At 46.5% G+C, this 27,289-nt stretch overlaps 1 protein-coding gene across 6 annotated transcripts in view; it reads right to left on the bottom strand.

Annotated features, from left to right (window-relative positions):
* The window catches only part of LOC148042006 (uncharacterized), a 198,464-nt gene that overhangs the window by 57,344 nt on the left and 113,831 nt on the right, over window positions 1–27,289 (bottom strand). For all 6 annotated transcript variants that reach the window (XR_015691892.1, XM_087684910.1, XM_087684920.1 and 3 more), the window contains one exon: window positions 19,197–19,270. Coding sequence is in view for 5 of the 6 variants with exons in the window: in XM_087684910.1 (XP_087541036.1) it covers window positions 19,197–19,270 (74 nt within the window). In the remaining variant the exon portion in view is untranslated. The remainder of the gene's footprint in view (window positions 1–19,196; window positions 19,271–27,289) is intronic.

Here is a 27,289-nt window from a genome sequence, read left to right as displayed (position 1 = left end):
TCCATAGTGGAGATTCCGAACGTCCTACAAGATCATTAGTTTTGTGCACCGAATTTAAAGGAGATAATCCAAGCTTACCTTCATCACTTGCTGAGCCCTTTGCATAAGGATGAGATCATACTCAGCAGTGGAAACCTGATATGGCTATTGGACATAAAGGATAAAAGCAAGTAATGTTTACCATTGGCCTTAACAAGATAGCTATAAGATTTTATGCTAGTATATCTGTGGACTCCATGGTAGTCTGATGATTCTCTACCCATGTCAAATTGGGCAGTAGCAAGCTAGGAGGCCCACTCTTGATCATTTTTCTCCATGTTTGGTTGTGGAGACTGGAGCAGTGATGAGAATGCATTCGAAGTCATCTGACCCTTCTACTTTTCTTGCTTTTGCAGACGAGCCTTCAAATCAAAGGCCAAGGTTTCTCAAATAGTACCTAGCTCTGAAACCATGTGAAGAAATGATCTAAACACAGAAAACACAAAACCAATCGTATAACAAAGCACAAACTAATACTCACAGAACACTCTTAGGGTTAGGATAACTCAAAGACAGTAAACAAAATCAATAATGAAACTACAAAGCATTGACAGTTGGCTTGGTAAGAAAATAGGTCATGTAGTAAAGGCCATTGAGCCGTGCCTTGCTGCAAACAATCACTAAACCAGTATGAGAGTCTAGGACCTCAAATATAGTCGCTATGAAAAAAACTACTCACCACAATTGACAAAGTTGTTGAATGAACAACAAGTTCGGGGAACATGCTAGACATCATCCAGTGAAGCTAGATCCGGCGGACCCAAGTAAGTTGAAAAACTAATGCGACCTTGCTGGGCTTGAACCTTGACCGAGGAATTATTTTCTATGCGGACTTGCCCAGCTACACGGGCTCGGGGAAATGAAAATGTCCTCTATGGAAGTCATGTAATGAGTGGCTTCACTGTCCATAAGCCAAACACGTGCTGATGTGCTTGGTTGTAACGAGTGGGCCTTTGTAGTCACCTTGCCGAGAGAAAACTCGCAGATGTGAATGAGACTTGCATACGATGTCTCTAAGAAGACAATGTGGGCCTCTACAAACCAGTCAGACAAACCCTCTAGAGTTGAGCAGTTTGCCAACTGTGATTACTAACTGATAGTAGTGTGGGTTTGGCCTCGCCATTGCACCTCAAGGTTGCCACCACGCTGCTTCCCCTATTGAGGGTTACCTGACTGGGGCACGAGGGTTTGATTCTTAGATTTTGATTGTGTGCCTCTTTCCTTGGATTGACACTCGTCATTATAATGGCCAGCCTTTTGACAATGTTGGCAATACCTATTCTTCTTAGGTACATTCTGTCAAGATTGTGGGAGAGAAGAAAGGAGACTCACTTATAGCTTTCTTGCTTGCACAATGGGGGAATACACACAGAGGTGGAGGCTGAAAACAGTTTTCCTCTTCTTAGTTGTGTAAGCCAAAAGAACTCTCATACAAAGAAATAGAAGAACCCTATATATGGGTCTCAAACCAAACTCAACTAACTAAGGTGGCATACTAACTGAGCTACGAACTAGAGTAGATAAGGATAGCTATCATGTAGCTATTATTCATGGGCGGTGTACCAACCGCATCTGCAACTAACACGTCAGTGACATAAATGCACAACGGTCACCCTGGCATATCACGAGTGGAGCTCGATATCTCAACACTCCCCCTCGAGCTCAATCCCAATTCCTGCACACCAAGCACGTCTCTGAACTTGCGCAGCTTCTCTGCGCCCAATGCCTTTGTAAATATGTCAGCTACCTGATCCTCTGTGCTGACATAAACTAGATCAATAAGACCTAGTAAAACCCTCTCCCGCACATAGTGATAATGCACCTCAATGTGCTTTGTTCTAGCATGATAGACTGGGTTATTTGCCAAGTGTATACTACTCATGTTGTCACAATAAATGACAACTGGCCCATCTGTAGGCTGATGCATATCATAAAGTAGCTTATGCAACCAAGCTACCTCACATGCAGCCATTGCTGCACCCCTGTACTCAGCCTCTGTGCTCGACAAGGCAACTGTAGGCTGTTTCTTGCTGCTCCAAGTGACTGCAGCACTCCCAAAAGAGAACACATATCCACTGGTAGAACGTCTATCAGAAATGCTACCAGCCCAATCAGCATCAGTGTATCCATGCAACTGTATCTGAACCCCAGTCTCATAAAATAGTCCATACTGCAATGTGGACTTCACATACCTGAGTATGCGTCTAGCCGCATCCAAATGCGATTTCCTTGGAGCCTGCATAAACTGACTTACCAATCCAACAGCATAGCTCAAATATGGCCTGGTAATAGTCATATAAATCAAGCTTCCTACTATGCGTCTGTACATAGTAGGGTCTTCCAAAAGCTCACCTGCATCTGCGCGCAGCTTCACATTCTGCTCCAAAGGAACTGAAATAGGCTTACAGCCTGTCATCCCATATTTGGACAGCATGTCCAATCCATACTGCCTCTGCAAGAGCTGTATCCCACTTGGTGATCTAATCACCTCAATCCCCAAGAAATAACGCAGCTCTCCCAAATCCTTCATCTCAAACTTCTGCTTCAATAGCATTTTCACATGAAGGATATCTTCATCACTGTCACCTGTCATAATCAAATCATCAACATAAATGACAAGTAGCATAATACCTTTCTCTGTTTTTCTCACATAAAGTGAGAAATCTGCCTTGGAAATCTGAAAGCCAATAGTGACAAGATACTGTCCTATCTTGTCAGACCATGCTCTAGGTGCTTGCTTCAAGCCATACAAGGCTTTCTTCAACCTGCAAACAAACTCAGAATGAACATCATGCACATAACCTGGTGGCTGCTCCATATAGACCTCTTCTTGCAAGTCACCATGCAGCCATAGCAATGACTGCTCTTACGGTTGCCATCCTTGCAACCGGACTGAATGTTTCTTCATAGTCAATGCCATATGTTTGTGCATACCCCTTGACTACTAATCTTGCCTTGTATCTGTTCACAGAACCATCTGCATTATGCTTCACCTTATAAACCCACTTACAGCCAATTGCATTCTTACCTTTAGGCAAAGGTACCAATTCCCATGTAGCATTTGCTTCCAAGGCATCCATTTCTTCATCCATGGCTTTCTCCCATTTTTCTTTTCCCATGGCTTGCTCAAAAGAAGTGGGTTCTGGTTCCTGTATCACTTTGACCATATATGCATAGTGAATGGCTGTAAATCCATCATATTTCAGCCTATCCACAGGATATCTAGCTCTCGTAGACCTGCGCAAAGTAGGTTCACTCCCAGGTGCTCTCAAAACATCCCTGGTCTTCCTTACTCCAGGTGTAACAATAGAAGGAATACCCAACTCATCATCAATGCTCTGTTCTGAGCCACTGGATTCACCATCCATATAAGAGTGACCTGCATTCACATCAAACATGGGCTGATCAATCTTCTCTTTTCCTTTTCGTGATACCTGCATACCACTATCTGCATTGCTTTGAGAAGATTCTCCTGATCTCAATCTACTTGTCCATGGTGAAGAATGTGAACCACTGCTAGAGGACGCTCCAGGTCCACTAATATTTTGTGACTGCTGCTGTGAATTCTGTGCAGCATTACCATTTTGTGCATCTACATCATCAATCACATTTACTGGTTTATACCAGCTACTCATCTCATCAAACACAACATCTCTGCTCACTGTAAACTTACAAGTAGAAGGGTTATAGCATCTATACCCTTTTTGCTGCAGAGAGTAACCAATAAAGATGCACTTCTCAGCTTTTGGATCCAACTTGGATCTCAACTCATCTGGCACATGTACATAGGCAATGCAACCAAAAATTTTTAAATGAGAAATATCTGGTTTCCTACCAGTATACCTCTCCTCTGGAGTCATCCCATGTATTGCTGCAGTGGGAGTCCTGTTCATTATGTAGACTGTTGTAGCAACTGCTTCAGCCCAATAAAAATCTGGCGGGTCTTTTTCATTGAGCATGGCACGAGATACCTCTCCAATATGCCTGTTTTTCCTTTCTACAATTCCATTTTGTTGTGGGGTATGACTGCATGAATATTGCTGCTTTATGCCATGCTCCTGCAGGAACCTTGCAAACTCATTTGAGAGGTACTCTCCTCCTCCATCTGACCTTAGGCATTTTATTTGCAGGCCTGTTTCTTTTTCAACCATAGCTTTAAAAGTTTTGAAATGCCCAAAAACTTCACTTTTCTTTTTCATAAAATACACCCAAACTTTTCTGCTATAGTCATCAATAAAAGTAACAAAATAATGACAGCCTCCAAGAGATGCAGCTTTAGTAGTCCACACATCAGAGTGGATTAATTCCAATGGCTTCTTACTCTCTTGAACATGTCTAGGAAATGGTTTCCTTGCCTGTTTTCCAAACTAACAGGCTTCACATACCTTATGCATTTTTGCAACCTTGAATTTAGGCAATCCTGCAACAATATTTTGGGCCTGCATTGATTTAAGTCGCTGTACATTAACATGACCAATGCGTTTATGCCAGATATCAATATCTGCAACTACACCGGTTCCATGTGCAAACATTGCTGCATTCAATTTAGATATGTCTGCATCCAACGTAAACATTCTGCCCTTCTTCTTTCCTTTTGCTATCAAGCGACCTTTATTTTTCATATCCTCAACAAAGCATCCATGAGGATTAAATCTGACCTGCAAGCCCTGCTCAACCATTTGACCAACAGAAACCAGATTCTTGGTGATATTCGGGACATGAAATACATCGGACAGGTATTTCTTTTTCCCATCCTGCATAGACAAAGGAATTTTTCCAATCTGCACAATAGGATGCGCAGTATCATCACCAGTCTCCACAAATCCTGGTTTTTCCATTTTCCTTGCATCCTCCATCCATTCTGCATGACCTGTCATGTGGTTTGATGCACCTGAGTAAACATACCACACATCGTTGCTTTCTTCTGCACTTGTCACAGAATTGTTCATGTGCTGCACCATAAACAAATGCTCATTTCTATCATCACCCTGTCTACTAGAAGATGCATAGTTCCCTTGTTGCAATTTCCCATTCATGATGTCATTCTACTTTTTATAGCAGTCCTTAGCCATATGACCCATTTTACCACAGTAGTAGCATTCAACATTGCTGTTTGCATTTTGGCCTCTTTGCCATCCACCACGACCTCTTTGGCTCCCCCTGCCTCTAGAGTTACCATGTCCTCCTCCATAGGACTGGTTTTCTTGAGTTTGCTGCATATTCTGATTTCTACCACGGCCTCCAAATCGGCCTCCTCTACCTTTGCCTCTACCTCTTCCAGCATTTGAGTAGAAGACAGCTTCTTTTGAAGTTCCTCCTAAAGAAGATGCACCACCATTTCTCTGCTCCTCAGATATTAGAAAAGCAATCAACTCCTCAAAATCAGGAAATCTTTCACGAACTGAAATGGATGTCCGAAACTGTGCATAATCCTTTCCTAGACCATTCAAGGTCACAGAAACTAAATCATTATCTTCCACTGGCGACCCAATGGAAGCAAGTGCATCTGCAATCTTCTTCACCTTCATGTGGTAGTCATTGATGCTCATATTTTCTCTTTGCACATTATGCAACTCTTGCTTGAGCTGCATTTTCCTAGCTTGCGTATTTGTGCTATACATTTTTGACAAAGTATCCCATGCCTCCTTTGGCGTACTTGCATCCTGAATATGCACAATCATAGAGTCTGAAATACTGATAGACAGCCAGTACATAACTTTCATGGCTCTCTCATGCCATGCTTTAAATGCCTGCATTTGCTATTGATTGGGAACATCAGGAAGAACTGGTTCTTCTTCATTTCCTGCAACAAATTCCCAATATCCTTTTCCCATAAGGAAATTCGTCATTCTAAACTTCCATGCTTGGAAGTTGTTCTTGTCAAGCTTTTCAGTGACAATCTGTGAAAGAGAATCAGACGCCATTACAGAACACTGCAAAAAATTCTGTCACTGCAAAAAACACAGCTTCACCCTCACAAGGGCAAATCTACAAAACTGGCGAAAGTTGTATTTGACCACACAGTCACTTCCTAGTGACGATTTTGCATAAACAGAAACCAAGGATGATTCTGTAACTCCCAATGTCTCTGCACACAAGCATACGATTCAGTTTCTGTGGTAACTTTTCACCGACCTGTAGAACAGTGGTCGCACAGCATAAAACTGGGCCTTTTCCTGAGTGCGTGCAGAAAACTTCCGCCTCCAAAACAGGCCCCAAAATGGCCTCAAATAAAAAAAAACAGGGTCGCCAAGGGCTAAAGCCCTCTCCCGCAGCATATACTGCCCTCTTGCTTCACCGCGAAGGGCGTCTCAACCTGAGACAATGCACTCTTGCAATTTCCGGCTGTGCTACCTGCAGAGATCTGCTCCCAAAACAGAAAATGAAAGCAACACTGCTCCTCTTACCAGAACACCGCGAGCTTGGCTTGCTTTCTTGAGCTCCTTACCACGAACAAGGCTCCGATACCATGTCAGGATTGTGGGAGAGAAGGAAGGAGACTCACTTATAGCTTTCTTGCTTGCACAATGGGGGAATACACACAGAGGTGGAGGCTGAAAACAGTTTTCCTCTTCTTAGTTGTGTAAGCCAAAAGAACTCTCATACAAAGAAATAGAAGAACCCTATATATGGGTCTCAAACCAAACTCAACTAACTAAGCCACGAACTAGAGTTAGATAAGGATAGCTATCATGTAGCTATTATTCATGGGCGGTATACCAACCGCATCTGCAACTAACACGTCGGTGACATAAATGCACAACGGTCACCCTGGCATATCACGAGTGGAGCTCGATATCTCAACACATTCAACCATCAAGGTTTGAGAGTAGATTGTGTGGTTCCTAGGGATTCACTAGTCTTGTTGCCTCTTCTGAGAAAATGCAACAGTAGCCCCTCTATCAAGGACGTATTATAAAATTGATCAAACAGTCATGCATAACACAATAACTGACACTCAAACTCATAAAATGTGGGTATTTGAGGTTGTGAAATCACCTGCTAGACAAAATGGAAATATTTGCTTGGCAACTTATTAAGGAACAAGGTAATCTAATCATCAAAGGAATTAGGAGCTCCAATGATTGAGAACTTAGTGACGAGACACTGATACTCAGCCAAATTGACTTTCAAGTCATCCTTGTCTATGATTTTAAAGTTCCCGAGTCGCATAGCGATCAGTAAAGTGTGCCCAATGCTCGAATGCTAAGTTAAAATGCTAAAGCTGCGAGTGAAAATTAGTCAATAGACCCTATATAAGCTTGGCAATAGCGGACGCATTACGAGCCTTCCATGATCGGACGACCTCGTAAGGAACACGTGTGTGATCAGGTAGAGGTTCCAACCCCTGTACTAAATCCCATAGGTTGTGAGAGGCTAAGACATGCCTCACCAAGTTAGACCAATTAAACCGAGTCTATGTCATTAGAAGTATGCTTGGCAAATGAGGAGCTAGAACCATGGGGTGTCCATGAAGGTGGATAGGTGGGGTAGGGTGGAGGATAAGATGGTAGTTGTGGGGAGGGGGGGGGGGGGGGGGGGGAGGGGGTAAGGAGAAGGGGTAATGGTGGATAGGCAAAAATACGGTGTTAATGTCCAATGAGTGCCGATTGATATGGAGGTACCAAAGCTCTGATAGGTCCATATAGTACCATAGGTGGAGGTGGAGGCATTGGGACACAATAGCCTTGTCCAAATGTTAAAAAAGGCACAACATAATGACCGAATGGTTAACTAGGTAATGCCATAGAGGCAAACTATGGTACCAAACAATCCACACTTGAGTAATCCGAAAGTGTGTATGGGAGGTCGGAGCCTCAGTCACAAGTACACCCCGTGGAAATGGGTATATAGAGGTCCTAAAGGTTGTGCCTACGTGCGCACAACCCCAAGTATGGTATGTGGTGGTAAATGTGGTGCACTTAATGGAAGTGGAAAGGATGGTGTAGCAGAAGATGAGGGAGGGGGGGTGGGAACCCAAATGGACTAGTGATAGAGTTGTTGTGGGAAGCACGGATGGTTGCTTTTGATTAAATGCATTGGATGAAGATGCACCTACTGCAAATTGACCATGAAAAACAAAATCATTTAAAGGAAAAGGAAGAGAAGGAATACTTACAAATTTTTCTTTCAACTTCTTACCTAGTTTTAAGTTCATAATTAAATATGTTTCTTTTCATTAATTAGAAACCAAAGGTTATTTTGAAGAGTCTTCTTGAGGAGCATCCCCCGGTCCAAGAGAAAATACAAAATTACTTGGTATAGAATCTGACATAATAGGGTTTGTACCTGACATTGGAGGAAAGAAATACTGTGGAAGTTGAGTGTGATCTGAGCCAAGTTCCACTTGTGGATGGCCAGTCCATAGTGGAGATTCGAAAGGTCCTACAAGATCATTAGTTTTGTGCACCGAATCTAAAGGAGATAACTCAAGTTTACCGTCAACCTCCTGCAGAGCCCTGTGGATAAGGATAAGATCATACCCAATGGCAAACATCTGATATGGTCTGTGGACTCCATGGTAGTCTGATGATTCTTCGCCCACGTCAAATCAAATAGTAGCAAGCTAAAAGGCCCACTCTTGTTAGTTTCTGTCCATGTTGACTATGGAGATTGGAGTGGTGATGTGAATGCGTTCGAAGTCATTTGACCCTTTTGCTGTTCCTACTTCTGCGGATGAGTAGATCAAAGGCCAAGGTTTCTCAAAGAGTATCTAGCTATGATACCATGTGAAGAAATTCTCTAAACACAAAAAACACAAAACCAATCGTACGACAAAGCACAAATTGATAATCATAGAACACAATTAGGGTTAGGGTAACTCAAAGACAGTGAACACAATGAATAATGAAGTGAATGACTACTGAATATACAATGCTCATCTAGCAAACGCACTACATAGTGAATACTAAACCTCAAACTCTCATATCTCTAGGATCAAGGGAGAGGTTATGAGCTTGTGAATGTGTAGTACTTTGAAAACAATCCCAAAACGCAGTAAGGCAGCCTCCATGTGTTGAACACCAGCAAACGTAGCTAGAGAGGCTAGATCTGACATAGATAGGTAGTGAGGAGAGAGAAATACTAAAAATGCAGGTACTTGAGAAGAGAGAAAAACTGGGTGATAGCTAGAGACAAGGTGACTGTGCAAGAAGTGTAGGTGACAATTGGAGGAGAGAGAAACTTAGCAAACACAAATGTCTGACATGTAGCGACTCTGTGTGTGACTCATGGCGATAGGTCCAGTTGATGATGTTAACGACAAACACAAGGTTCAAACTACAGGTGACAACTCTAGATCAGTAGGCAATAGCTCCAAGATGTAGGCATCAGCTCACAAGGGGAGTCAGAGACTAGAATCAAATGCCAAATGATAGCATATAGCAAGGGAAAGGTCTGACTGTGATATCCTTTGTGAATGGGGTGTGGGCAGTAGAGATACAACTCTTGAAACCTACAAAAATAAGATTAAGGGAGAGTGGTGGGCTGCATGCCTATTTATAGAAAGTTTGGAGCACCCAAATTAGGGTTTGGCATATGAGACACAGTTACTCTCTAGGATCGCGTCTCTTTTTAAAATAATAAGGTTTTTTCATTAATTAAGTGTGTTTTGGGGTTGTTTAAGTTACGCTGACGCATTTTTAACTCAATATGGGGCGGCCAAATGGCCTAGTGACTAGACCTATGGGGGTGGGGGAGGGGCAGATGAGCGGAGAGGGCGAGACAATGACTATTGAAGCAGCGCATTGGGAGGTGGTGAAAGAGACACCATGCGCCAAGCAGGATGGTTGGCTTAAGTGTGAGGATAGTGTAGCTGAGGCGGAAGGGTGGCACTAATTAGGCAGGATGATAGCACGGTGGCATGTTGGTTTGGTGGGGGTGGCAACACAATAGGAACGGTCATGGCGCTCATTCCCTATCATATTTTTCCATAGTCTTTCCAAGGATTCTCCAAGTAGCAATATTCTAACTTGTGATTTGTCTTCTTGCAATGTTTGCAAGGTTCCTTTTTCTTGTTTTTGACAACATAAGTTGTATCACCATATGTTGTGTTGGTCGTACTTTCTTTCTTCTTCCAAGAGAGAATTAATTACATGCTCACTTGTTACAAGGTCCTTTTCTTTGAGCATTTTGACTCTTTGGTCAGATTTTGGTTCCATGCTCTTCAAGATCCAGGCTCCTGCATCTAAATCTTTTACTAGTTCTCCAGCATTTGCTAGTTCAGGCTCCAAACTTTTCAACCTATTGACTATTATTCCTGCACATTCTCTAGTTTCCATCTTTAGTCCATAGAGATAAACCTTCAAACTTGTGATAGAGTGCTTACCTTTGTCCATGGGAGCAGCTTTACGAGGACTCCTGGCATCAACATGAGCTCAACAGTATTTTCTTCACACATAGGGTTGCCATAGCCTATTTTAAACCCCACAATATATAATCCCCAACAGTAGTACACTTCTCATGGCTTCTTTTCCCCATGCCACCTAAACCACCCCGATAGACGTGGTACATATGAGATATTATTTGCATCCAAGTCCAACTAGACCGTGCAGCATTTGTACATTGTTGGATTTTCTATTGAGTGGCATAATTGGTCACACCTTTTCCACACCTAAACCACCCCGATAGATGTGGTACATATGTGATATTATTTGCATCCAAGTCCAACTAGACCGTGCAGCATTTGTACATTGTTGGGTTTTCTATTGAGTGAGATAATTTGTCACACCTTTTCCACACAATAAAAATGCACTTCGTGATTAAGTAAAACAAAAACACAATGATTAAAATTTCTAATTGGGACTCTTTTTGAGTCCACATGCTAGTTATGCTTGTGTAACTCAGCAAGTTGTGATTAAACTCCATTTTTGTGAACTATCATTATTTTTTCCTTACAGTTCTTCACTACAAGAACAAGGGTGGGGGGAATAGCTTGGGAAGTACATTAGCTATGCTTAAGTGACTGTCAACTCACTATTACAACTCTTATCTCTTCAGCCTTTCGTGGCCCTTCTCTTTTGTGGTTGAGTGTCACTTTTCTTGTATCCTCTTGCCTCCACGTGCTCCTTGCTTCACTCCTTGCCTACTCTGGCCCTTGCCTCATGTGCACCATTTGACAAACTTCTAGCTAGTCTCCTTCTCACCTGCCCCCTCCCTTGTTCAGTCCTTCCTTTCTTCCCCCTTCCTCACCCCAGTGTCCCATGTAAGCATCATCGGCTTCTCTGCGCAATTGAAATTTTTCTTTTGCTTACTTGACAAGCTTTTCCCAAACTTAGAGATTTCCTCTCTTCTGCATACCATATCAACCACCCATAGAAGGTATCCCCTCCAACATCCTAGCTGAGTCTGTTGATGGCATCAAGGATGCCATACTTACACAGTGCAAATCATTAGCAAATTTCATCTTATTCAAGTGGAACCCTAGGTCTTCTAGGAGCAACAATGAAACGAAGAAATTTTTCCCATCATGGATGCACCTAATTCCCACCTCACCTATGGAGACTATAAGCATGATCCCCACTCACATATTGAGCATTGTACCCTTGCATGGGAAGTTTCAATAGAGAGAGAGCTTCGACTTTGTGATGTGGCTTTATCTATAAATGTGTCTTCTTTGGTTGAAGGGTGGTTGGCTAGTAGGTGGCTTAGCAGAAGTTGTTTCAATCACCCCTTGGGACACGTAGAGGAGGTCCTCAGGACAAGTCGGCTAGACTTCAGTTACATGTTTGGACAACTGAAGGAGTACTCTTCTTAGAGTACTTAGTGGAATGGCAGTTATAGCTTTCTTCCCTATCCTACTCTTGCGTTAAAGGTGGAGTAACAGTTACAGCCTTCATCCTTGGACTCAACAAGTACTGCATACCATTTCTTCCTGGATAGACAATGCCTTCAAACATATAATCAAGAGAAAGCAGTCCTATGTAGATTCAACCTTTTGTCTGTCTTAAACACACTCTTGCCATAGATAAAGATCATGTCATCATCCAAATCCTTTGGCCTTCCAGATTAGTTCACAATACCTCTACATGCTTTGTCTTTTTGGTCTTAGCAACAGTTACAAATTAGTCCATGCAAAGGGGTTCCAAAAAGAACCACATTGCAGGCAAACAAACAACCTCTGGTACTAGAATAATTCAGCAATTCTCGAAAGGAAACCTTTTGCTTCAACTGCAAACTGCCCAGCCAGCAGTCCAAAGGAAAATTCCCAACCAAGGAAAAACCAGCTAAGATCTCATCGAAGACCTCAATAAACTTGGTTGAGTTACCATGTTTTCTATTTCCCATTGATATTGTCACATTATAAGACAGCTGCCCACATTGGTGGCTGAGCCAAATATTGTATGGGCCACAAGGTCTCCTTAGTATTCAAGAGGTATGAAGACATCGAAAGGCTTCTCTTCAACAATAGTCTGCTATTTCATGTTTTCTCATTCAGACTATTCTCAGAGTGCAAAGTGATCTACTACTACATGGTGCAGTATACAGGAGGAAGGCAGCAAGCTATTTGGTGACAGAATATACCTTAGTTTGATACACATCATGAGTTTGGAGAATGTGCATATCATGCTCAGACTGAACAGGTTCTTGACACCATAATGTGCATGACCAAATCTTGGCACAATCGTACACAAGCCAAAATATGCTCAACTACACCACATGCACTTAAAAAAAACTCCCTGCCCGTTGCGTCGCATAAGCTACCCTGCCCCCAACTGATCCGTCGCGCCACCCCCGCCTGATCCCTCGTGCCCGCCCCGCCTATTCCCGCTTGTGTTCATCGCCAGTGGCCCCCCCTACTTGTGGCCCGTTGCCCCGCCGCCTACAGCCCAGTGGCTCCTCCCCTGTCCGTCGCCCCCACCTGAGGCCTGTCGCACCCGCCCTGCCCGTCGCCCCCACCTGCGGCTCAGTGGCACCTGCCTTGCCAACTACCCCCCCCCCCCCAGCCTGACCCAACCTGCGCTGCCCCCGCCTCCTCCGCCCTATATCCCAGGGCCCCGTCTGGTAGACCCACCACCCGTGCTCCCTCAGTCACAACCCCTCAGACACAGCCACAGCAGCAGGGAGTAGGAGGGCAAGTGACAGCCCCTCGGCAAAGCACCCCCCAGCCCCCCCCTGTGCGACACACCTGACAAGACCATAGTCCCCCACACCCACCACCCGCGTCACAAGCTACCTCACCCGAGATCCCACAATCCCCACACCCACCCCCCCCTTCCCATGGATCCCCCACCAACCCTAACCCATAGCCCCCCCCCACACCCGCCATGTACTTGACCACCCCACCATCCCTCGATCTTCATCCCCCCCACCACCTCCCCCGTCGATTAGCCCCCCTGACCCACACCCGGTATAAGTGATTCCCCCCCTACCCATCCCCCCTCTTCCCACAGGAAGTGATGAGCCACATATGCCTACATCCTCCACTCACTAGCAGCCTTGCCCCCGGTATAAGTGAAGACCCACACGCGGTATAAGTGATTCCCCCCCTGCCCATCCCCCCTCTTCCCACAGAAAGTGATGAGCCACATATGCCTACATCCTCCACTCACTAGCAGCCTTGTCCCCCCCCCCCCCCCAACCACCAGCTCATCTGTCCTTGCTACCTATTACACTTTTCAAAGACATGCGTAGCTATTACCACAAGAATTTTCTCACAGTGGTCCGTGGGCCTACCTGAGAGTTGCAAAGTGCGGAGAGTTCCCACTACCTCTGGAGGTGGGAATCTTCATGGTACGCAAGTCAAGGAGTGGCAAGGTCCATCTACTAGCACTACTGGATGGACCAAATTATGCCTTCTTCCTTCAGACCTCTCACTCAGGGGACTGCACGATGACATAGATACAGGAGGAGGTGAAGAGTCAAGTGGCAGACCACATCTCCCAGTGGATGGGAGAAGGACTAGCACTATTCTCATAGTAATGGCCAGGTTGCATGATGGACATTAAGTGGTGGGCTGGTGCCGAGGTCCCACACTTGAGCATTATCTTTCGAGCCCCTCCATAGTGGAGAGCACTGATGGATGTGATAGTGGTACCACTTGCAATATCTATCACCCCATGGTCTGCCTGGGGGCCACCATGGGGGATTGGAGTTCGCCGTCCAGGCCTGCGGCAAAGCATATTCGCATGCCCTATAGCTCTTCCTCCGCATCGGCAGCTTCCACACCGAACAAATGCCTATTCGGTCAGTCACACGTTTCCCTATCAGCTTACATCTTGCATCTTGGAATGTGAAAGCATGCGGTTCTAGGAAGTTGATTTCTCGGTAGAAGTTGCAGTCGGCCCTTGCTAGACGGATTGACATCCTAATTCTGCAGGAGCACAAGCTCACCCTTGCCCACGCCCATTGTGTAGGGAATGTACTTCCACGCAGTTCATACACTTACTGGGAGTAATCCATCGGTGCCCACAGTAGGAGTGGAGGCATATGCACCTCTATTGGCCAGAGCCTTACAGCCTCTGTGTACAAGATCACGGGGCAATTGTGGCAGGGAGGGTTCTATAGATGAGGTTAGAAGTGGACTCATGGATTGTTGGAGGAGACTTCAACGACCTGGAGGCCCTAGAGGACCAACAGGGCAAAGGCAAAAACTACCAAGGTATGGTACGGGAGGAGCAGGAGGCATGGGAGGTCTTCCTCCTCGCAATAGGAGCACGCGATGCCTAGAGAGACCTAGCTTTCCACAAGAGGGAGAGGTCGTTGGCCTTCTCTTGGGATACAAGTGGCTAGGCGGAGTTTTGTTGGAGTGGCTCGACAAGCTCTATGTGGGAGAATGGGAGTGCTCTCGCAGAAGCTAGGTAGGGCAATTGGCCGACACCACTTTGTCTGATCACTGCCCGCCAATCCTCCTCACACTTGATCCCCCAATTTCAGCCCTAGATACATGATCCTATCGGATAACTGACTCGATCTATAGGAGGGAGGCGGTGAAGAGGCAGATTGAGCAGCTCTGGACTAGGGAGTGGGACAGGAGGGACATGATTGGAGAGGAGGTTGCAAAGGTCCTAGCCGAGTCGAGCAGGATCTGCTAAGAGGCAGCCCTACAGGCCAGATAGCAGAGCTATGAGAAGGAGAGAGCACTCCGATGAGACCTAGCAGCCATGTAGAGACTTCTCCAAGAGGCACGAATGGACCCCACTCTCCATGCATAGGAGGTGCGTGCACGGGCTGCCCTCGCTGACATCGAGGACAGGCGCTCGGAGTTCTCCTTCCAGACCTCAATAGCTTTTTGGGCACGGAAGGGGGACACGATGTGCAAGGAGTTTTTCAAGGTGCATGAGCCTCGCATTTCAGGAGATCAGATTCACAGCCTCCAGGATCAGTATGGAACAATTCGCTCTAGCCCAGATGAGGTGATGGAGATTGCCACACAGACTACTACAAACACCTTTTCCAACAGGAGGCATTCTCAGCCAGAGGACAGAGGTATAGACAAAGCAGGTTTGGGACCACATCCCATCTCTCGTCACAGAGGAGATGGGTCGCTCCCTCCTAGACCCCTTCATAGAGAAGGAATTAGAGGAGGCTTTCCATACACAAGATAGGCAGAAATGCTTGGGAGAGGATGGTCTCTCTAAGGCCTTCTTCGCTACCTACTGGGAACTCCCTACTGCTGGCCTTGCAGGAGATTTTCAGCTCAGGAGGGATGCCAAGGAGTCTATCAGAAGGTCTTATTAGTCTCCTCCCCAAAGGGGGAGACTGGTTGGAGCTTTCCTAGTGGAGACTGATCACTCTGTTGTCAGTAGCCTATAAGGCATTGGCTAAGATGATCAGTAGGCGACTCTGCCCCGTGCTTCTAGATATCATTCATGACACATATACAAGTTTTGTCCAGGATAGGAGCATCCTAGACAATTTCTTCACCTTCTTCGAGGCGATTGAGTGGGCGCAGCACAATGGTCAGGGATTGGCTGTACTTCTCCTGGACTTTCAGAAAGCCTATGATAGGGTTGAGTGGGATTTCTTAGAGGGCACCATGGTGAGGTTGGGCTTCCCCCAGGCATGGATCCGCGGGGTCTCTGCACTTTACAAATCCGCTACCAGCAGGGTTCTCATAGGTGGTAGGAGGGAGGAGGAGTTTCCGCTAGAGATATCGGTTTGAAAGGGCTATCCTCTAGCCCCGTATGTGTTCCTACTCTTTGCAAAGGCGATGTTCTACTTCCTTTGGTCGCGTGTGAGCGGGCTACGTGGCCTTCGACTTCCTGTGAGGGAGGAGACGGAGCTATTAGATTCATAGTATGTAGATGATACCGCACTATACATAGAGGATGATGTGTTGATGCAGGAGAGAGTGAGACTAGCTTTGGAGGTGTTTTGTACTGCAGCGGGAGCGAAAATCAACTGGCGAAGTTGGTTGGTTTTCTTACGGACCCGGACTCTAGCACGGAGTGGGGCGTCCACTTGGGATTCAAATGGGTGTGGAGAGGATAGACCGGAGGTTTCAGGTGGGACTCGAGATCACTACTGCCCAACAGTTTCTTCCCATACTCGACTCTATCAGGTGGAAGCTGACCTATTGGAGTACTGCCTGCCTTTCCTTAGCAGGCCGAGCTCTGGTGGTAAACTAGGTCCTCCTAGCGACGGCATTGTACATTGCCCCGTGCTGGTGTTTTTCCTTGTCTTGTGTAGCTCAACTTCGCCACCTAGTGCAGAATTTTCTCTGGGCCGGTTCAGACGGTTCCAGGGATTCTCGGGCCAAGGTGGTGTGGGCGACCGTCATCCAGCATCAGTCTGAGGGAGGACTTGGGATCATAGACCCAGAGTTCCAAAGCCTGGCCCTATTGGGCAAGCTAGTAGTTCGTAGGCTCACGCCAGGAGGGCAGATCTGGAAGATCCTATTGCAGGAGGGTCTCTAGGAATGCAGACCAAGGCTTGGTGGTGATTGGAGGCCATCCTTCAAATGGAACTTCATAGTGGCCAGATCACATCCCCCAGGTCCTCCTTCCTCCGTAGCCTACTTCATGTGTGGGAGGGCCTTCGTAAGGCCCTAATTCAAAGCCCTCCAGGATGCCAAGAGGAGATACATTGCCGGTGTAGAACCCCCAGGTCAGAGATAGGGATGGGATACAGATTGGCAAGCGTCTCCACATCCAGTGGGCTGGCTGGGAGACTTGCCCCGCTCGCACTATCAGGAGATGGCAGGAGGTGTACAGGATGGTGGACTAGGAGGTATTGTAGCAGGCATCAGGGTGTCAGAGAGAAGTGGAGCTGAGGAGAAGGAAGATTGACGCAGTGATACCTCAGGAGTGACTTGACCCTCCAATCCGAGAGCCAGTAAAGGCTGGAGAGGTATGGGCCGCTAGATTTTCAGCGGCAGGTGTCCCCCTACAGGTGACAGACAAAGTAGGTGGTATTCCCTACGGGATTTTCTTCACGGTGTAGGAGGGGGGACATTTGGTCCTTGACAGAGGGGAGCAAGATGAGGAGATCATTGTCCTCCTTCGAGGAGGATTCGTGTAGTCGGTCTTCAAGGGAAGACCTAGCGTTTGGACCCTTATGTGTTCTAGGAGGAGTTCCGGGAGTGGCACCTCTGGATATGGGAGAGCACGCCACTTGATGAGCTGGAGTGGGACCCTGGAGAGTGGCTACGGCCTGCCACTGCATTTGACAACAAGCCATTGAGGTTCTTGGAGTACACAGCTAGGATTGGCAAAATGTACTGATGCAAGAGGACATGGACTGGGTGCCTTCGCGTAGCAGATACTGGACGAAGCACAGCATTACGAATGCCTTCCGGCAAACTTCCTAGTGCGGCCTATGGGACAGCTGGAGGCCGAGGAGGATATCATATTTCCTATGGCTTTTGGCACATGGAGGATTGGCGGTGGGGAGTTGGCTAGCCCAGATGCAGCACGATGGAGGGTGTAAACGCTTCCCACAACACCCTTTGGAAACTCCAAAGCACTGCCTTTGGTCATGCGAGGCGGCACAGCTCGTGTGGAGAGGAGTATGCCACATTCTTTGCAGTCTGGCACCTAGCCTTGGATGTATCTCATGGGAGGCTTTCTGCTGGCAGGCAGTTAGCCAAGGCTGTCACCTTTTGTATGAGGCTGGGATGCAGGACATGATCTTCATCATTGAGGCTGGGTCTTGCGCAGTGGTTGGCCTAGAAGCTTTACCCAGCCGCGAGGTACTGGAGCCCACAATAGACTGCTTTGAGGTATGGGAGAATGTAGGGAGTCTTACTGGATGGCACATTTGGAAGGCACGCTGTCAGGAGGTTTTTGGCAGGGAGAGCCTTTGAGTACACGTGACTTTGGCTGAGCTCTGGACTTCCATCATCCACTCCCTCCGTGGCTGGTGGAAACAGGTGCAGGGCGAGTCTCATGCTTGTCAGGACCTCTGTTTTCACTTCTTGCGTACCTAGGGCAGCCAGGACCTGTTCTTCATGATGCAGGCAGGCAGCCCCAGATGGCGATACACCCCCCTCCATGGCTTCTTGCCCCCATCCCCCCTAGACCGCCTTGAGAGGCTTGTATACTTGATATATCTGTGACTCTGCATCAGCTCCTGCTAGTCTATTGAGCACGAGCACTTCTTTGTATTCAGGGTTTTTTCTGAAGTAGTATAATTAGCCACACTTTATTTGCAAAAAAAAACACCACATGCACTTGGCACTATTTTCATTTAATAATCAGCCAAGTTGGGTAGAAGGCTTAAAATGGTCAGATCTGATAGCATTCTGGCTATTTCATGTCATGAAAAAGGATGGGGATTTTCTTTTAAGTTTTCGATGAAGACACCACCCTTAGCATTTTTCTGTCACTGCACACTGCACAGAGACTTTGAGACCCTCTATGTAGACACCTCTTTGTCAAAGAGGTTCTTGCACAAATCTCTGACAGGCGGAGTTTGTTTCTGAATGAAGAGATTAGAGCTCCTTGCTGCACCATTCTCTTATTTAAGCCGGCATTGGAGCATGAACAATTTCTAAGCAGCCACATTCACACTCTTGACAGATGATGCAGACTAGAGTGTACAAAAAACACTGGCAAAGACATAGCTCAATCAAGACACATCTTTTTCATTTTGACATTTTGCAAAACTATAACCTACAGTCGTTATTTGCAAAGCATGTAGGAGAAAACTGTCTGTGATAGGAATTTCATAAGTTTCATGGTGGTAGATTGACGAATTAGAAGAAAGAAATGTCTAACCTCCTTGATTTCCATCACAACAAGTGTTTTTCCAAACCGAAGTACAAGCAAACCAGCGAGTGTTGCAAATGAACCTGACAAAGTAGAAAGTCATCAAATCCATGTTCGGATGCATCATAAACTGTTTCTTTCCCAAAACGACTCCTCCTATTAGTTAGTAGAATATGTATACACACCTCAAGTATGACAAATAAGCAGAGAAAAAATAAAAGCAAAACTTAGCCACCAATGATGGCCAGGCATCTAGCCTGCACACAAGGTGGCAATGGAAATTGGCACAGGCTGATATTACTCAAATAGGTATCGGCCTATCTCCGTGAGAAGAGAGCCATGTCACCAATCAGCAGGGCAATTACATGTGAACATTCATACAATCAGATTCGTTATATTTACAGGGTTGGATGAGACTTTTCCAACTCAGTGCGCCGCATAACATGGGCTCTTCACATATGCATGAGTACTGAACTAACTGAGACCCTAATATCTACAACCACTCTAATGTGTATGCCATAACTAGCACATTGAAAACCTGCAACTGCAATAAAAAGATATTCACTCCCTCTCATACTTTGTCTAGTCCTGCTGCTGCTGCTGCTGCTGCTATTTCCAACAAGGAAATCTCAAGCAAATGCATTGGTGAAATCAAGAGTTGGAATGAAATTCTGTCAATCATGTGCCTAGGCATACTGAAAGAATGCCACAACAAGATGTGATGGGGGATGCGTGATCAGGTGGCATCCGGATTATTGTGGCAGCCTATTGATACCTTTTGATAGAAGTTTGACCTAGAACTTGCAAATTCACACTTCTCAATCAAATACTATGGCCTTAGTATGCAATACAAGGACTGACAAAAAAGCCAGTCCAATGATTTATAATGTTGAACTATATGGAAAGTCTCCAAATGGAAGAAGGTGCAGGAATCCCAAATGTCTAAGAAGGAATCTCAGCTCCTGATATGCTCTGAATTTCCCTTTAATCTCTTGCATATGCCTCTGAGTGTATCTGGTGATCTCTGTCCAGATATGAGAGAGAGTTTTTGAAATGGAAGTGTGTTCCTAGGCAATAGCCTCCTTGGATCTCATTGTCAAGATGTACCATGCAACAAGACAAATATTTTCTATTTCTATTATGTTTATTTCAGCTAAAAGCCAATATACAAAATACATAAAAGAACCCAATCAAAATAACCTTACAAATTATGGGGAAAGGATAGGGTGAGGTCTGAGGATCATCCCCCAACCTGGCCATTCTTGATATGGAGAAGTCCTATACAACAAGTTGAACAAAAATAATTACTTCCGTTTCATGGAAGGATAAGCCTAGAAGAATTAGCAAGAATCTTAGGTGGCTAACAAAGTCTTCCATCCTATGCATGCTCGTAGAATCACCCTAGAGTCTATCCCACCACCTACCGCGAGGGTATTCGTGTTCTTTGTCCCAATTTGTGAGTGTGTTTTGGAGGTGGAGCAAGTCTGATGATCAATATCCTGTCTTCACATGGCTCTCCAAATATACCATGCTATAATGCTGGAAATGAGCTCCCATATGCAACAGTGAGTTGCACCAAGCCCTTGAGTAGTTTAAAGTCTAAATTGCCCTGGACATGTGGTCTGAAATGAGAACTTAAATGTTCTGATGGTATCTTTGAGTCCCCTCAACTGCTCTGCACCTCGAACAAGGAACTGTGGTCTTACAATAGCCAAGCCAAGACTCAATTTCCAAACTCCTATCAGCCACAAACAAAAAATATAAATAGGATACCTTCAGGGCCTTAAGCTGTCATCAAATCGCCTCCAGATGTCTATAAGGAATGGGTGTGTATTCCCTTATCTGTATCAATGAGGGGCTGCTGCTGGAGAAGCTTATATCATACTCATCTGAGTCCTCATTCACAGTTTTGTCATCTAACAAACAAAGTTCCTACAGTAGGCCCACATATGGCCTGACTTTGGCAGGACTCCTATTTCATGTTCCAAATGTAGGTTGGCAAAGGAGACTTAGAGACATTGTTTTGAGATTGCCCTGCAGCACAGTAGGTCTATAGGAGGGCCCTTTGAATGATATTCAAAGGTGTTCAGGGCAAAATACTAGTGACTTGGGACCGATAACATTCAAGGGAGCATCTCTTATCTCATTATAGTACATAAGATGAGGGCAATTCAAACTCCTGAGTTTTCCAAATTCGGTGGTCTGCACACCATTGCCAAAGATGAGAGCTCATTGCTAAAATTATTGCATGGTAAATTTGCTAAACTAAATGTGGATAGGTCACGGTTCTTTGGGCTATATCCACTTTAGAAACCCTTTTACTATTCATACCCTTTGAGGAAAAGAGGATAGCCTTAAAGTGATTTGGTGAGCATTTGGCAGAGACGTGAAGCATTCCTACCCACCTAGGACTCGTGAAGCATTCCTACCCACCTAGGACTCGTGCATCTTTTTCTGCTAATTTCTCTTTTACATTTGTTTGCACTATACTCCTCCCTAGTGAATTTTACCTTGAGCTCTTCATATGAGACTTCCTCCCTTAACAGTGGCTAGCCTAGTAGATTGTTCTACAGCCTCTTCCTTTTGTATAAGGCTTGTTCCCATTGCATAGGAATTTTCCCTTGAGAGTACCCAGCCTGGCTGATGATCTTATGCCCTCCTCTTGCTTACATTGTTTTTCTTTTTGTATACAGGAGCCTTTGAAATATTACCTTGGGTTGCTAAGATGAGATGTTTTGAATACGATTTCCTTTCCTTCAGAGAAAACCCATCCCATCAATGCTTGACCATCAATTTATTGTGTGAGCCAATTGGAGAGATGACATCTGCCGTTGAAGCAGCCACAGTGCATCCCCCATGATACCTCTTAAGCCTCAAGCCTGGAGTTTTTAAGGGAAACTTTTTGAACGCTTGCTACTTTCCCATTGTGTCCACTATTTCTGACAAAAATCTACCCCAAGAAAGGTCAGGTCTCTGCCATCATCTGACTTGTTCAATACAGAGTAGATTGTTGAAGAGAAGCAGGTGCTCCTCTTCTTCGCAATAAGCTAAGGGGAATCTCAGAGAGGGAAGAAGGAGCTACTCTCCATGCTTTTAGAAGCCTTGTCCTCAAAATCCCTGCTAAACTCTGTAGCATAGTATAGAAAACGTATCTCCGACTAGGATCCGAAGGACCTCCCACATTCAGACTGATCTTTTGAAGACACAAAGTATGTGTTTTATCCAGAGATTGAATATTCTGTAAAACCACATTAGCAATAGTCATCCATAAGGTATCACATAGTACAGAATAGTATGAGAAGAGAGGAAAAAGCATGGGTAAGCAACTCACAATGGCTATTTGCTCAAAAGAAATTGTCAAATTCAAGACTAATAAAGTAACCAATCCATGGTCATCATAACACGGGATGTGAAAAACTCCTACCCGTCGCGTCACGTGAGCTACCCTCGCCCTGACTGTTTCGCCACGCCACCATCGCCAGGTCAATCGTGCCCACCCGTCTGTTCCCTCTCCGTTGCCAACGCCAAAGCAGCCCCCTCCGGCTCCCCCCACCTGCGGCCCGCTCCCCTGCCCTGGCCGTTTTCCCTGTCTTTGCCATTTGTTGCCTATCCTGTCACTCCCCCTGCTTGCACCCCCGCCTGCCTGGCAACTGCCCTGCCCGTCCCCCCCTGTCTGCGGCCAGCAGCTGTACCCCACCTGCCTTCCCCCCCGCCTGTGGCTTAGTGGTGCACTTGCCCTGCCAAGGGTGGACCTTTGATGAATGAAGGAAGAGGCGTAAAGAACCAAGATGCCATGGCTATGCTGATTGCAAAGCTGAGATATTAAAGGAGGCTTTAAAGAACCCCCTGCACTGCCCCTATTGCCTCGGCCCCGTCTGGCAGATCCACCACCCGTACTCCCCCCTCCCCCCCCCCCCCCCCCGCCCCCCAATTGCTCCCTTCCTCTGCAGCAACATTCCCCCACACCGGTAGCAAAGCAATGCGATAGGTAGGTTCTTAGCACGGACACACAATGGAAACCTCTGGTCACACACCGATGCATTCTGCTAGTGCCCCCTAGTCAAACACCTTGCACATCATCCTCTATGAGGAACAGCTCTTAGCCGTTTGTGCCACAGAGCTCGAGTTGAAAGAAACAACGCAATCTTTGTTCACGTTGTTTGACACTCCCCATTGAGGGCCTAGCTTCTAAATTGGCTCCACTCCATACTGCGCATTGGCACAGCGCACATCATGGAGGCAGCCCTCATGGGCCAAGGGATCTTCATGGTTCAACTCACCTCTGCGGATGTAGCTCGTGAGTTAGTGGAGAGCTCACCCTATGTCTCCACGAAAGGGGTCATTTATAGGGTTCCCTGGTACAACGTCTTCATAGTGGAGACATTTGCACTCCATAATAGGTTTCTCAGACATCTAGTCACTTTACTTTTCCCTAGACTGGCGTTAGAGTACCGCCAGTCTAAATGGAGAAAAGGACCAAACTCCAAAGTATGTAAAAAAACTATCATACCTGCCACTCAGATCTTATGAGTCACCCTAATAATCTCTCAAACATGAGTACATCTTGGAGGGTGTAAATAACATTTGTCCATATGTAGGCGCTTGTCTCAAAAATGAAGGCTTGTTGCTGATGTATGGCCACACCTGCTACTAGCTTTCTTGATGTACCAAGCAATAATGCTGTCAATCATCCCCCTTTTGTGCAAGTGCCATATCGTATACATGTGGGAATGTGAGTGTGCAATGAAGAAGTAGAATGCAATTTTGTGAGAGAAAGAGAGAGGAATCACGAGAGAGAGAGTTGGAGAGAGAGAGAGAGAGAGAGAGAGAGAGAGAGAGAGGAGGAGAGAGAGAGAGAGAGAGAGAGAGAGAGAGAGAGAGAAACGAAAGTCGACGCGATGGAGATGCTATCGCCTGTGCGTCTAGCCCTAACGCCGCCCGTCTGACTTCCGTGTTGCCTCCTTTCCTGTCGCGAGGAGCTCCGTTGACTCTCAGATCGCACAGGGACTGGTGACGCAGTCCTTCTGCCCCTCGTCGCCTGACTGGGTTGCAGCAGCGCCCGACAGCCACTCAGCAAGGGAGCACATGGGCGACAGCTTGGCGCCCCCCACCTAAGCCGTTTCAAGATTGCCCTGCCCTGGGTTCCGCGCTTGTTGAACGAACAGCAGGATACCGAGCCAGAGGTGCCACGCTTTCTGCAGACCGGCAAGTTCGTCAGCAAACAACTGTAAGGTAAATTAGGGCAGACCCGTGCAGAACAGGGTAGCAGACACGAGCGGCAGTGATGACTGCTCGTGCAGAGTAGCTTTCGGACTGGGATTGGCATCCGCTAGGCTGCTGTGCATAGGCTGGAAAGAGAGAGAGAGAGAGGGAGAGAGAGGGAGAGAGAGAGAGAGACTGCGACCTGTGAGCCACTTCTTTGCATTTCAGCTGCCTGCCGCCTGTTCCTGCAGCGATTGGCAGAGAGAGAGAGAGAGAGAGTTATTGGCAGCGAGAGAGAGAGAGAGAGAGAGAGAGAGAGAGAGAGAGAGAGAGAGAGAGAGAGAGATGGCTGGTTTGGATCTGGATTTCATAGACCAAACGGTGGCAGCACTTGGCCCGCATTCTGATGCTGAGGAACCGGAGGATATGGTTCCGTGCACTGAAGAATTTTCCCCGGGTCCTGACATCCAGCCTGTGGGTAAACGTACCAAGCATACCCCAGAAGAGATAGGTGTTACTCAGGATCGTTCCTATGCGCAGGTTGCTTCGGATTCTGTGGACTCTCAGGAGGTGGACTGGGAGCATCTGTTGGAATTTGCCAACACTCTGCTTGGTGAATATGTTCAACATAATCAGGAAGCCTTCTCTGACTCTGCTCCAGACAATGTTCTGGAAGCTACCGTCGACCCAAAAACTGTCCTACGCTCCTTTTCGGTATTTTATGATCGCGCGGTGATACTCTTCTTCACTGGTCGCATCCCGCTGCTTTCCCGTATTCGCCAATGGCTGCAGAGTCTGCTACAAGGGGAATGTGTTGAAGAGATTTTTGTTGGATCCCGAGGTTTTTTTGAGGTCCTCTTGAAAACAGAGACGCACCGTGCTGCTCTCCTGTCTAAACTGCCTTTGTTTTTTGATCGTCGGTTGGTTCATGTGGTTCCTTGGCGCCCGATGGCAGATTTCCAGCGCCTCCTGCAACGTGAATGCCCTGTGTGGGTAGAAGTGGAAAATTGTCCGGCTGTTTATTGGCCGCTATTGAAGGATGCTATGGCCGCTGTGGGCACAGTTCTGGTCCCTCCCAGTCTCAAGGCTGTGAATCGCAACCGATTGTGCATGTTATGGGATACTGCAAGGAAACGGCCTGCGTGGTTACGCCTCAACTGCTCTGGTATGCATCCGTTACACTTTCGTTTGAAATGGGCCAATTTTGCAGCCCATTGCTTTTCCTGTGGACAGTTGGGGCACTTTATGGCTGAATGCCCAGAGCAACAACACGTTTCAGATGCGGGTCATGTTGCTCCGCCCATGGAAGATATGGTCTGTGATGCTCCGTCGTTGGATACTATCCCCCCGCCCCAAGTTCGGGCCAAAGGCAAACAACAGGTTTCGGGTCTAGATTCCCGTGCCACTGATTAGGTTGAAGTTCGTCCCAAAAAAGGCAACAGGATTGGTGCTGGCATGGAGAGTACTGTGCCTACTACCTCACAAGATTCCAAGCGAACCTATATGCGCAGGAAGGAAATGATGTCTTCCGAGCGCTCTGCTCCTGCTATGGTTTCTTCAGCTCCCCGTCATCAGCCCGCCAGGAAAATGTATTCGGATCGTCTAAAGGGTCCACCTGCCCAGCTGGCTTTTGATACCAGAGGCAACGTCATTACTCCGTGGGACCGTCGTTACCCACGTTCCAACCCCAAGCAAGCAGATATGCCGTCTACTTCCAAATCTGGTCCTCAGAACTCTTTTGCGGTGTTGGCGGATTTCTTGGATGAGGGAGTCCTGGACATTCTCGCCGACAAAGTCAAATCGAGGCAAGCTGTGCCTCGTACCTGATTGTGTTTTGTATACACATGAAAATAGCCACGTGGAATGTGCGAGGAATTTGTTCTCGTCACAAGCAACATGCCATGTGGGCTACATTGTATGAGAATCAGTGGGATGTCCTGTGCGCTGTTGAGCACAAGAGTCACGGTGATGCCGGTAAAGTTGTGGATTGCCATGGCTTTCGTTTGTTCTATGCAGGAACACAGGCCATGCATTACTCGGGTGTGCTCATGATTGTACATGCCAAATATCAGCCTGTTCTTATTAAAAATGATGTTCATGGCCGCTTTTTGGTGATTGAAATCTTATTCGAAGGGGAAATCCTATGGTTACTTGGCCTCTATGCTCCGAATGATTCGTTATCTCGCTGGGAGCTTTGGCAGACTTTGCAGACTTCCTTGTCACTTGGCAGATGGGGCTTCTTCATGGGGGATTTCAATATGTGTGTTGATTCTTCCCAGTCTACATCGGAACACTCAGCTCATGTATCACTTTCTTCGATACTGGGGCTGTTGGCATAACTGGACCATTCGGAATGCGTTTCTGTTTGACTCCGCCCATAATGTTCAGGGGCATATTGTAAGGCTTAAGGGCCTCTTGTATTGGCAGTTAGCTCTTCTTCATCGTTCTGATGTGCTCTCTACAGAGGACTTCCGTCCTTGGCATATGGCAATTTCCTCCGCATCCTTGCCATGAACTTGTAACTTGTAGTACTTAGCACCTCTTCGCATGATGGCTTGGATTGTCGTCATGTATCTTGTAATCAAGTAATCTTGTATTTTTTTCGTAATTAATACAATTACCTTTTACGAAAAAAAAAGAGAGAGAGAAGAGAGAGAGAGAGAGAGAGAGAGAGAGAGAGAGAGAGGTTGAGAGAGAGAGAGAGAGAGAGAGAGCCGGCGCGCTGCTTCGCGATGGCGGATCTGCTGCTCCCCTGATCACGCGCTGCGACTCTGGTGTCCTGGGCGTCCCCAGACCTGTCCGCAATCCGGCTGGCCTCGTCGTTCACATCGTCCCCGTGATCCTCCGACCTGCGGACCAGTTTGCAGACGCCGCCTAGTATCCTGTTCGTTTCCGCCTGC

Source organism: Lygodium microphyllum, chromosome 1 (assembly GCF_053477565.2).
Source record: "Lygodium microphyllum isolate KBCC chromosome 1, Lygodium_microphyllum_v1.1.10, whole genome shotgun sequence".
Taxonomy (NCBI): Eukaryota; Viridiplantae; Streptophyta; class Polypodiopsida; order Schizaeales; family Lygodiaceae; genus Lygodium; species Lygodium microphyllum.
This window is presented reverse-complemented; position numbering and strand designations above follow the sequence as displayed.